At 42.9% G+C, this 13,276-nt stretch overlaps 1 protein-coding gene across 1 annotated transcript in view; it reads left to right on the top strand.

The window, feature by feature from the left end:
- The first annotated feature begins 361 nt into the window (after nt 1-361).
- slc45a2 (solute carrier family 45 member 2) overlaps nt 362-13,276 on the top strand; it is a 55,777-nt gene continuing 42,862 nt past the window's right edge. Inside the window, exons 1-2 of the mRNA XM_063210123.1 lie at nt 362-1,265; nt 5,348-5,524. Of these exons, the coding sequence (XP_063066193.1) occupies nt 716-1,265; nt 5,348-5,524 (727 nt within the window). The 5' untranslated portion in view covers nt 362-715. The remainder of the gene's footprint in view (nt 1,266-5,347; nt 5,525-13,276) is intronic.

Raw genomic sequence — 13,276 nt, 5'->3', positions numbered from 1 at the left:
ATTCCCCCTCAAGGGAAAAGTGTGTGTGTGTGTGTGCGTGTGTGTGTGTGCATGTGTGTGTTCATGCGTATTTGTGTGTGATCATGTGTGTGTGTGCTGGTAGTAGTGTAGGACCTGGAAAGAGAGTGCCATTCACCCAAATTTCTTTGTTGTCCCCACCCACCGACCAACCCTTCTTCTGCAACCACCCCCCTACAGCTCCTCCATCCCTCCCTCCCTCCCTCCCTCCTACACCTCCTCCATCCCTCCCTCCCTCCCTGGCCAGCCTCCGTAACGTCTCAGCCTACGACTCTGGGTCAGGAGGGCCAGCCTCACACACATACTCACACACACACTGCTCAGCTATGCAGTAAGGACCAGACCGACCGACTGACCGGCCAACCAAGCAGCTGTCCAGCCTCTCTGCTTGCCTGCCTTCCTGCTTCTCCAGCCAGACCTGCCAGCCAGCAAGGGTGAGGGGATTGGCTACTTTTTCACCACCACTGGATTCTACCACCACCACCACCACCAAACACTACAGACACCAGATTCTGGTGCTTACAATTATCCACTCATCACGGTTACTGCTACTGTCGCTGGCCTCACCACCACCACCACCACTACTACCATTAACACCACAGCCACCAGACTCTGGTGCTGACCAACATCCACTCATCACGGCTGCTGCTGCTGCTGCTACTGCCCCTGCCCCTGCCGCTGCCCTCTCTCCTCAGCCATGACTCTCCTCACAGGGGAGGAAAAGCCCGGCAGGTTCCACGAGCCAGGCAGCCACGTCACAACAACAGCAGCCACAAACAAGAGCCGCCACCACAGCAGGGACGCTGGAGCAGGAGGAAGGGAGAAGAAGAACAAGATGTATCCGGATTTGGGCGGCACGACAGACCCGGACGGGGACGGAGGAGACGGAGACCCCGAAGACGGCGGGGACATGGAGCTGTCGGTGTTCGGGGCGGTGGAGCCGCCGCGGCGCTCGCGGGGCCGGCTGGTCATGCACGGCATGGTGATGTTCGGCCGGGAGTTCTGCTACGCGGTGGAGGCGGCCTTCGTGACGCCGGTGCTGCTGAGCGTGGGCCTGCCGCGCAGCCTGTACAGCATGGTGTGGCTCATCAGCCCCGTGCTGGGCTTCATGCTGCAGCCCGTCATCGGCTCGGCCAGCGACCACTGCAAGTCGCCCTGGGGCCGCCGGCGGCCCTACATCCTCGCGCTGGGCGTCATGATGATGGTGGGGCTCACGCTGTTCCTCAACGGAGACGCCTTTGTATCAGGTATGGATGTCCAGGCCAGCATAAAAATGTTTTTTTTTTGGCTGCTGCATACAGTATATGCTGTGTTTTTGCACCCTTGGGTGCTAGTCACTGTGATGTGATCCACCTGCAACCTGTGACCTTTAATCCCCCTGTGACAAGATGCACCCTTTCCTTTGTTCTCTGTATCCCGCACTGATGATGGCTTAAGAGCCGAAACGCGTTTGCTTGTGGACATAGTGGTATCTAATAAATAAATAATGAGACTCCACTCGTGAGTGCAGATTTTTTTTTCCTCTTTAAGTTTGTATTTTTTTCAGCGCACGCAAAATTATTTATTTTACTCCAGAAGTTGAGTGTGCCCTTTGCAACACTTTCAGGCCAGGTACCCCTCTTTTTTTTTTACTGCATTCACGCTGTTCGGATCAGGTATGGAGGTACTGTATGGGACCTGGAGGGGTTCTCTTTTTTTAATTTATTCATCTTTGGATGGTGGACCTCACTTGGGTTTCCGAAGTTCTTTCATGTCATGCATGGCTGTACAGTATCACGGGGTCCTTCTTTTTTTAATTAATTCACGCTGTTCATCAAGGTCAATGCTTTCATTTTACGTGTGGACGTATTGGGTGGAGTCTGCTCGGGGGATTCTCTAACTTTTTTGTAATATTCGGATGGTGGAACTCACGTGGGTTCTTCTCACAGGGGACACTTTCATATCAGGTGCTGGGGTGGAGGGGGGTGCTCTCGTTTTTGTGCTCTTCACGCTGTTCATCAACGGGGGGGGGGTTCTTTGGTGGATTCTCGAAAAAGGTGGTTCTCAAATGGGACACTTTCATATCAGGTATATACAGTGTGTTGGACCCAGGTCTCTCTTGCTTTTAAATTCATGTTTGGGTGAATGACGGGTGGAACCTCCTGCTGGTTCGCTGCTTTCATGTCAGCCAAGTCAGCCCGGTGTGGGGTCTCTCCTTCTTTTTAACCGTGTTTGGAGGGAGGATGGTGAACGTCATGCTGCTTCTCAAAAGGGTATAGGCCCGGGGGCTGGGATCTCTTTTTAATGCATGGATGGATACATGGGTGGATTTGGCATTGGACACTGTCCTACTGTATATCAGGCTTTGAGAGTTTGAAAGTTTACTTATTTAACACAGGCACAGCATATATTAATAGCATTTAATAAAAATGCTAAATATACAGGATCATAGCCAATTATGGAACAAATTATAAAAATAAGTGTAAAATAGTGCATACATTTTAAAATAAATACTACAAGAATAAGTTAAAAAAAAGAACAACAACCAATACAGACTATGAAGAGTTATGTTGACTTTGTTGATCAATGTTGAAGTACTGACTTGATTGCTGATTTGTGGGAGAGCTCAGTCGCACACTGTGCATCGTGACAGTGGAGTGGTTACGATTTCCTGACAGACAAAAAGGAATGAGTTCCGCATTGACGTGCATTCAATCACTGCACAGTACTTGTATAGAATGCTAAAAAACACTGTAATTGATGAAACACGACACTGTTGCCAGACCCCACAGATAACATAGCCCCCATAGCTTATAAACAGGGTAATGTTGCATTTATGTGATTCAAATCAAGAAAATATCCATGCTGTTAACCATACAGGAGGCCAGTGCCGGAACACATTTGATTCAAATCTAGAAAATGCATGTATATGATGAAAACGACACACAGCCTTTCAATATGTCATCTCTTGGTTGGTTTCCCAAGAGGGTTACAGATGTTTACACAGAAGTCTCTGTTTATCAAGAAATGCCTGTTTGTTTATCATGAAATGGCTAATTAACTTGATGACGTGTTGAAACGAGGCCGTGCACTTGTGAGACTGTTCAGACGTGTTGATTGTTAATTAACACCCAATGCAACTTTGTTCACTTTCAGTCTTTTTAGGTATTTTCCACTTCACTTTGTGTAGTGATGTGCTGCCATTTTGACCTGAAAGGCAAGACATTTTAGTTAACTATTGAACCAAAGTCGGATACTTTATATATATATACTGTGTCTAATGTAAGTACTCATATGTCCACAAGTGGAGGGACAAAAGTTTTCTTCACAGCTCCAGTTCACTTGAGTCATAGGCTGAAATGAATGCACTGCTTTGACTACGATGATGTAATGCAGGTTGGACGGGTCAATCGATTTTCATTTCAAAGACACTCCACCTCATCTAGCTTAGAGTGATGATGTGGAGTCTGGGGGTCAGTGAGCAAGCATACATACAGTATTAATACAGGCCCTAGGCAAAGAGGACGTTGGGGCCCCTTTTTCTCTTCAAATACTGGGCTCGAGACATTTTGACAGCAGTATCATTGCCTTTTTCAGTTATTATTGCTGTCAAATGAACATAGTAAGCAGTAAGCAATGAACAACCTTTCAGGTGGGGGCCCTGGGCAATTGCCTAGTTTGCTGGCCTGATTGTGACAAGCCTGAGAGGAGGTAGTGTAGCCTATATTTTCTTTCACTATCGAAAATGAAGATGGCCATACTTTAATTAGAACTGGAAAATAATTAGCCACTCAAGGCTATATTGCGAAAGAAATTGAACTTAAATGATGTGGCGGCCATATTATCATTGTTGAAGTGTCCATCCAGAATGATCGGGCTTATGAAAAAGCTTTGGAATCTGTGGAATCATGATAACTGAAAAGACCATAAGCAGAGGCTTTAGAGCACAGCACAGGCTGTAAAACTCCCCATCTTCGGTAAAATGGTCATATTATGCCTTCTAAGATCCATTATTTTTTACTGAAAAACATTTCAGACCTAGAAATGCACTCAGAGAGTGCGGACCTCAGCCAATGAAGCTGTTTTATAGAACATTCCACTGTTACACTTTTTTTTCCAACTCTTTCTGTCTTGTTTTTTTCATATATATTTTTTAGGGGCTTTTATGCCTTTATTTGACAGGACAGTTGAAGATGGTGACAGGAAGCGAATGGGGCAGAGAGATAGGGGAGGATCGGGAAATGACCCCGGCCGGACTCGAACCGGGGTCCCCGTGGATGAGCATGCAAGCCCAAATGTGGGGGGGCTTAGCGCGCTGCCTTTCTGTCTTGTTTTTGTGGAGTTAGAAACTGGAATGTAAAAATTAGCCCTATCCCGCAATGGTGAAGACTCTTTTTTAAAAATCCTAGATCCAGATTGTGATCCGGATCACCACCAAAATCATTTGTTCCTTTTGTCATTTCCAACTCCACAAAATGTCATCAAAATCCGGGCATAACTTTTTGAGCTATCCTATTGACAAACAAATCAGACAAATGCGACCGAAAGCATAGCCTCCTTGGCAGAGGTAATTACTGTATGTTAACTGAATAGTGAGAAGTGAACTGAGTTTGTGCAAGAATGCTCATCTTAGATAAACGAGGCAAATTGTCTAACAGGAAGAGTATGAAACATTGTTATGTATGTGTCTGTCATCCTATTCAATCCTCTTACCTGATTTTAACTTACAGGTTTCTGCTGCTTAGTCCCTTTATATACCACCTAGACTTTTTTGCCGATATCCGATATGCCGATATTGTCCAACTCTCAATTTTCAATTCCGATATCGGCCGATACCGATGCCGATATATGTGGGTTATTTTTCCTCATAACAAATTTTAGGTAACATTACAAATCTGCTGTTGTGGAACAAAATATGCTTAATTTTATTGTAATGCCCCATTAGATGCATTCTCGAATGCAACAAAGCTTTCCAATTATTAACATCGCCTGTGCAAAATAGAAAAATAATTAAGGAGAAAAGTGTACAGCAATTCAAGCATTATTATATCGGTTTTGATAGGTCAAAAATCCGATACCGATATTGACCGATATTACATTTTATGCTATTATCGGGCCGATAATATCTGTGGGCCGATATTATCGGACATCTCTAATACCACCTGGTTTTTATTTCAAGTATTCACATATTTAGAGAATCCATTCCAGTTGGAGTGCTACCTGGATCTCTTACTTTGTAAAGATGTATTTTGTAAAGATGGAATTCACATACTGTATTTACTTGCGGTACTCAGAGGCTGTTTCGTCCCTTTATATTGACCTTCCTTGCATTGTTCCTCTCTTGCTGCAGCCTTGGTGGTGGACAAGGCATTGAAGACCATCTGGGCCATTGTCATCGTCATGTTTGGAGTAACCCTGTTTGACTTTGCGGCGGACTTCATCGACGGCCCTGTCAAGGCCTATTTGTTTGACGTGTGCTCCTACCAAGACAAGGAGAGAGGCCTGCACTACCACGCTCTGCTCACAGGTAAGGAAGACTCTCCTCTTTCATGACTATCTACTAGACTAATGTCTGAGCTGCCCTAGCCCCAGGCCAGACTCTTGACATGGTGTATGTGCGTGTGTGCGTGTGTGTGTGCGTGTGTGCGTGTGTGCGTGTGTGCGTGTGTGCGTGTGTGTGTGTGTGTGTGTGTGCGTGTGTGCGTGTGTGTGTGTGTGTGTGTGTGTGTGTGTGTGTGTGTACAGGTACTCTACTTAACAAAAAAACCCACAACTAACCCTTCTTTGCATTTGCACTTGTTGCTGTATCTCCTATGCACTTTGTATCTGCTAGTGATGTTGGCTATGATTATGTTCTCGTTTGAAAGTCGCTTTGGTTATAAAGCGTCTGCCAAATGCATTGTAATGTAATAAAAGGAAGATATCAGTGAGTGCACTGCTGTCAAACTGACCTCTCACAGCACAGTAATCAGGTGAAAGAAGTGGTTGGATTATCATTTTACTGTTTTTGTTTTTTTTAAAAACCCCACAATATCACAGAGCAATGCATTGAGTCATGGTAAAGAGTTGATCCAGTTTTTGTCCCAATTCGGCTTTTGCATATGAATTTCATTAAAGGTGCGCTGTGTTGGATGGTGGCCAGAGTAGGTATTGCAACTACGCTGCTCATTGAAATTGTGCTGTCTACAGCCAATTTTTTTCTTTTCATTAATATGTACTAAATAATTAGTAACATTTCTGGAAATTCTAAATGGCGGACAATGGAGAGATCCCCTTTTTCATGTATGAAAAGTGCAATTTTCCCTGTCATATTGAATACTTGGAATTTGATGCTGGTAGTAAGCATTCATGAAAAAGGTAACATTTGTGAATGGGCAGCATGAAATCTCAAAATACACTACTACAAATGTTAGGCTATGAAGATATCCAAGGCACTCTTCTTCTTTGTTAAAAAGCTCAGTTTTAGGGGGCGCTGTGGCGCAGCACGCTGGGCCCCCCATGTTTGGGCTTGCATGCCCACCCTCGGGGACCCCGGTTCGAGTCCGGCCGGGGTCATTTCCCGATCCTCCCTTATCTCTCTGCCCCGTTCGCTTCCTGTCACCATCTTCGACTGTCCTGTCAAATAAAGGCATAAAAGCTCATAAAAATATATATATTTTTAAAAAGCTCAGTTTAATAAAGCTTTTTTTTTTTTAAAAAGAAGAGTGCCTTGGATATCTTCATACTGTAACCTTGTTCCAAGTTAGGTCAAATCAAAGAGCACCTTCGTAGAACTGAATTGAATGCCGAAGCCCTCTGACCTACATCTTCTTTGTCTGGTTCACTCTACTAAAAATATTACACAGTGCACCTTTAAGTGTCGTTGGGCCAGTTATTGCGATGACCCTGTCTGACCCTGTGTTTGCCCGCTCATAGTGCCTGTATCTGTATCTGTATGGGGCAACAAACATAAAAACTCATCTAACTTTGGGGACTAGGTTGGCATCTCTGATTGCTCCTGTTGTTTGTGAGACTCTTGCACGGGTGAAGCATAAATGCAATTTCATTGTGTGCAGTGTGCAGTGAACACGTGTGTGCTGTGGAGTGCTGTGTCGCAATGACAATGGGAGTTGGAGTTTCCCAGTTGGGCTTTCTATTCTTCTTCTTTCTATTCTATTACGTTTACAGTACATGAGGTTTTTAATTCCGAATGTATAACTCCAAATAAAATAATTCCGTCAAGTTTGCTTTGATCTTTCCTTTCAATCCAAATTAAGAGGTCTTTACATGACATTTTCAAAGCGGAATGAAGCTTTATTCAGAATTAAAGTCAGAGGTGTCAATTCCTGGTCCAGAAAGTAAAAACCCTGCCACAGTTTCCTTCCAACACAGGTGACTCTAATAAGCAGCTGGTCTTGAGTGTTCAATTATCAGGTGATTCGGAGATGGTTGGATCCAATTTGTGGCAGGGTTTTTACTTTCTGAACCCGGGATTGACACCTCTGATTAAAGTCAGTTAATTCTGAATGAAATGTCTCATGTAAACGTAGCAATTGGATACAGATGTACTCAATTGTATCAGCAACATCATGATCAAAACATTAAATAATTTATACTTGTACTTATTTGATGACTGGCAGCATTATATTCAACTGCATTCTCTGCTGTGGGCTCTGTGTAGAAGTTTTCTGTTTTATTGAGTGGGGGAGTTGTGAAGCAACACAAAATCTGGGATCTGAGGGCTGTTGGCATCCCCAGAGTCATTAGTTGTGAGTTTTGGATTTTCAGAAGCAACTTGCCTCATGTTACCTGGAGCTTTGATGGTCTCCAAGGAATTTCTAGGAATAGATGCATATGAGTGCAGCTTCGCAGCGTCTAAGTGTGACACAGGGGAGTTTGTGGAAGTGAAAATGAATGCACACACACACGCACAAGCACACACACACACACACACACACACACACACACACACACACACACACACACACACACACACACACACACACACACACACACACACACACACACACACACACACACACACACACACACACACACACACACATATTTATGTCTGACTCAGTGTAGGCCAATGAATCAATCATAATCCCTTGAGTGAAAACATTCCAGAATATTTACATACAGTAATGGCATGAATGTTGGCGCACGCACACACACACACACACACACACACACACACACACACACACACACACACACACACACACACACACACACACACACACACACACACACACACACACACACACACACACACACACACACACACACACACACACCATGATGCATAACAGTTTGGCAGTCAAATGATTTTATTTTATAAAATCATGATTCATCTCAGAAATTCCATAGTTAATCATGATTAATCACTTTTGATTATTTTATGTCAAGACAGTTTAATCAATTTACGCCGGATTGCTGCGTAGCACAATGAACATGTTGTTATCTAAGAGGAGGTTCTTAGCTTTAAAATGTAAATTATTTAATGTTTTTATTTATTTATTGTAAATAATGTTTGTGTTCTTCAGAGGCTGAGATACAGTATTTAGGTTTTTGTAGGTTGACTACCTTTTCCCAAAAATGACTTCATGACACTACATATGAACAGATTACACGTCACAATCAAATGGTAGTGATTGGTTCAAACTTTAATAGAATAGTTCACCCCTCCCATCAATCATCGACTGGTTAATAAAGTGATAGCAATTCAAACTTAAATAGAATAGCTCAAACCTCCCATCAGTCATCGTTTGTCAATTCAATTGTTCCATAACCCTCTGAGCTGAATTAGTAGAGTCATCTGGCTCCTGATGAGCCACTGAAAGCTGTAGCACAAAAGAAAACGGCTTATGAAAAGTGTCATGAGGATACACAATTCTGAGACAAAAACACAGAGAAACTTTATGCGCTTAATAAAAAAGACTTTGATATATGATCCCTTTCAGATAGTGCTGAATGTATTTCAACAAAAAGAGGAGATGTAAGTACTTGGTGCTTTTTTTAGGTGTCTCGTCTTGCTGTCATCAGGTTTGTCAGGGAAACCTCTGTGGATCTCATTCTACCTCTACACCTTAAGTGATGATTGGGGCCACTGTCGGTAACACTTTATTTGAAGGGACCTTTCATATCAGTGTACTTACTCATTAGGTAGAGTGTAATAAGCGCTGTACGACAACTGCCGTACATGTCATTACATTTGGATGAATTCAGGTAAATTGGGCCATATCAGTGAATGGAAAAAGTGGCCCAATTTACCTGAATTCATCCCTATATAATTGGTCTATCTACTGTACATACCATAATGACAATTATGACCATAATGTACTATGATGTGTTTTTTTGTAATACTTTGCCAAAGTGATGAATTCTTCCACGAAGGCAAGGGGCTGAACTGATGCCCGAGGCACCCTTGGCATGTTCAGGTAGATACATTAAAAAACACGTTGTAAGTCAGTCTGATCATGTATTGCAGTAAGTTGTACTTACACGTTATTACACCCGTTAATCCGCTGTACCTAATGAGTAAGTACACTGTAATTAAAGGCCCCTTAAAGAAAAAGTGTTAACTTTTCATCTCTTAAAACCATGTCAAGCTTGCCTGTGGTAAGATTCCATATAGCCCATTGTTTCCATCATATGTAAAGGGTCAGTAACATAGTCTACTTGTTTGTGGCTCTTGTGTGTACGCGGGTTAGGTACACAGGCGAGATTTCATTTGATTACATCAGGTTTGCTAGAAAGCGGGTGGCGTCTCCTTGGACTTAAAAAACCTGAGTTTGAAATTCGATATGATGCTGGGTGATGACTGGCAGCTGAACTTTGCAAACGATTGAGTTAGGGTGTCTCAAATGGATGTGGTTTAAAACAGCACGCATGTTGGATGATGATTAATTGATTTCATTTACAAGGCAACTTCACGTTTTCAACATATTCTCTCCTGCTGACTCGCCTGATGAGTTTGAATGTTAAAGGTGAAGTGTGGGTCACAGTGCAATGGCTTACTTAAACTGAACAGAAATCTAGATTAGGCTACCAATGTGGCTTAGTACACCTTGTACTCATTGTTTGAAATGCACCATATGGATGGATGGCTTCAATGTTAGAAAACAGTTTTTTAAAGGAACACTGTGAGATTTTTAGTTGTTTATTTCCAGAATTCATGCTGCCCATTCACTAATGTTACCTTTTTCATGAATACTTACCACCAGCATCAAATTCTAAGTATTCATTATGACTGGAAAAAATGCACTTTTCATACATGAAAAGGGGGATCTTCTCCATGGTCCGCCATTTAGAATTTCCAAAAATAGCCATTTTTAGCTGCAAAAATCACTGTACTTGGACCATACTAGAAAATATTTGTTTATTACTTAGTAAACATTCATGTAAAGATCAAATTTGGCAATAGGCAGCCTAGTTTCAATGAGCAGCATAGTTGCAGTACTTTTTTTGACCATTTTCTGCGCAGTGTCCCTTTAAGGGTCACTATAGTATTTACCCACATGTACTACTATGTAAGTACACTGTACATACATGAACCTAGCTGTAACCCTTGCAAGTGCATAATGTTCCAGTACGTGTTCAAGATTAAGTTTATCAGCCATATCAACAGTATACAAATAGGGCCTATAGTTGCTAAAAATGTACTTTCGTGTGGCTACACATTCAACAATACAAACAGACAAAACATGTGTTATTTACTTTGTTACGTGGTATCTAATTGGTTCAGAGGGACAGTAAAGTCAAGTGTAACCCCTTACCCACAACTGTTCAACACTATGGCATTACACCCATTTTTAACTAACACATTTCAACCTGGTCATTTGCATTCCAGCTCTAGTCACCTCTCAATAGTGACTATGTTGTAAGGGGGGATTAAATCCAGACCAGCAGAGAGCCTCCGGTTAGATTATTTACACTGCAATTGACACAGAAAAAGGCCTTCTGTTCTATTCTTTCCTGATAAATTTGACACAGAGGCACGGCAGTATTTCCTCCTCTAGATTTATGATGGAGCATATTGTATCAAATGTTTATGTTTAATGCTTAATTATGTAGAAATGATATTTTAGAGGTGTATATTATGTGATTTAATGGTGTCAATTGTTCTCTATGATGAATCAGTTCAAGTTATTGTACTGTAGTTACTTTTAAGAAATGTTGATTGTACCCACAATCCTGCTGTATTTTTGTCTTTAGGGGCTCCTAGGTCGTCATGCAAGGCTACTGTATCCCTGATATCCCCATGTACAATAGGGCCCACTGATTTTCTGCTCCATGAGCCTGCCATGTGACTGTACCATGAGGATTCCAAGGTATTTCGATCCGGAATTTACAAGAAGTAGTCATGACGCAGTCAAGAACACGTGGCACATAAAACAGTGGTTCCTACTTTTTACAATTGTCTCTTTGGGGGTTCCCAAGTTGGGATGTGATCTGGCAAGGGCACCTTGCTGCTCATATCCCCTGTAGCTCACACTGTGGTTTTGCAAGGTGTTGCCTAAGTCATGTGCCTGTCTTTTGGGCCGGATAGGGTCGATGTGTACAATGCCTTCTATGATGAATCAGGTATAGGGGTGTAGTGGGCGCGGTACGCGGGGGTACGCAGTCCATCCACTTCTCCTGAAGTGGGATTTAAAAAATATATATTCTGCCAATGTTTGAATACAAAAAGGAATGAGCACATAGCAAGATTGCAGATGATTGACCAAATAGATGTAAACGGAGAAGCAATGTCGGTAGGTTCAGGACAGTTGGGGGGTTTGACATGATAAGTTGCCTAATTATTTGATGACGTTAAAAATCGCGTACCCCCACTTTAAAAATCCCCACTACACCACACCACTGGGTACAGTTAACATAGCTATATTAAAAACTGTCGTTGCCCCACAACCATGCTATATGTGAGTCTTTGGGGGTCCTAGTTCCTAATGAAGCTTATCTCACCCCTCTGTATCTTGCCCCTCATATCCCCTGTAAGTCACTGTGGGATTGCAATGCGTTGCAGCAGTCCTGCTCCTCTCCTATTGGACGGCTAAGGTCACAGTGTAAAATGTGTTCCATCACAAATGGGTTTGCAATGTGTTGCACCCATTGACAGTAAATAGAATGGACGCCAAATCAACGCTATTTGCCATTCAACGCTTTGAAGCCAGATTTGGGAACATTCCAACTTACATTCCACCTTAGCAACGCCAAACGCAGGTGCTGATTGGACAACAACAAGACTTCTAACGGTCAATCAAACCATGTTCTGATGCTCATTGGTCAATTTAACTTTTAATATCTCTCTAAAATAAAACATCACCACAAAAAATCACCACCCTGGTAAGTTGGAGAGCAAGGGGACCTACTAGTTGAGCGAAAAATGATCCCCCTGGAGTGGCATTTAAGGGAGATACAGGGTTTTATGTCTCTCATAGGAATGAATGGGATTTGGCCATTTTTTGGTCTTTTTGGGTCCAACCTTGGCTCCAACTTGGCTTCAACAATGAAATAGAATTTTGGCCTCCATTCTATTTACTCTCAATGGTTGCACCAGTCATGCTCATTTCTGCTCTGGTGACTGGACTTTGTGCACAACCCCAGGTTACTTTTTTTTAAACACCACACTCCTTGGGATTTTTGTTCTTGTTGTGGTTCTTTTTCTTCAGTTTATTTACTGATCGCAGAACATGAAAAAGAAAAAAAGAAAAAAAACTAAGTACTGTGTGAGTTTTTTTCGGGGGAAAAAAGGCCTCTAGGCTAGTAGGTCTGGGGTCTGGTTTGTTGTTCTGTTGTGCAATCTGGTCTGATCTTCTGAGTGCCAAGATGCTGCACACATGGCCTCGGACAAAGTAATCTGAAAGTCCAACCCCCCCCCACACACACACACACACTCTCAATACATACATACAATCAGGGCTCTAAATTAACTTTTTGCATCACCAGCCAAAATGGGTAGTAGATGTTAATCTTACTAGCCAAACACACACTCACTAATGGGTCTGAGTGGCTAGTAAGTTGGTATCTTCTACCAGCCAAACTGATATGTCACCAGCATTTCATTTAGAGCCCTGCATACAATGTAATGAGGAGCCGATTCTGAGCCCTGACCAACTCCCACCCCACCCCATCTCCCTGTGCCCGAGACACCTGACCAGACCCCGAGGCAGACCCCCTTGTCCTCCCCACTTGTCAGCTTCCCTGGCTGCACGTGTTGCCTTGACGTGTGGCTCAGGCTTGGAGGTTACTTTTACTCTATATGCGGCGCCATGAAGAAGGCAGCAAGGCAGGCACG

Source organism: Engraulis encrasicolus, chromosome 11 (genome assembly GCF_034702125.1).
Source record: "Engraulis encrasicolus isolate BLACKSEA-1 chromosome 11, IST_EnEncr_1.0, whole genome shotgun sequence".
Lineage (NCBI taxonomy): Eukaryota > Metazoa > Chordata > Actinopteri > Clupeiformes > Engraulidae > Engraulis > Engraulis encrasicolus.
The sequence above is the reverse complement of the archived record's forward strand: the minus strand, read 5'-3'. Positions and strand labels throughout refer to the sequence as shown.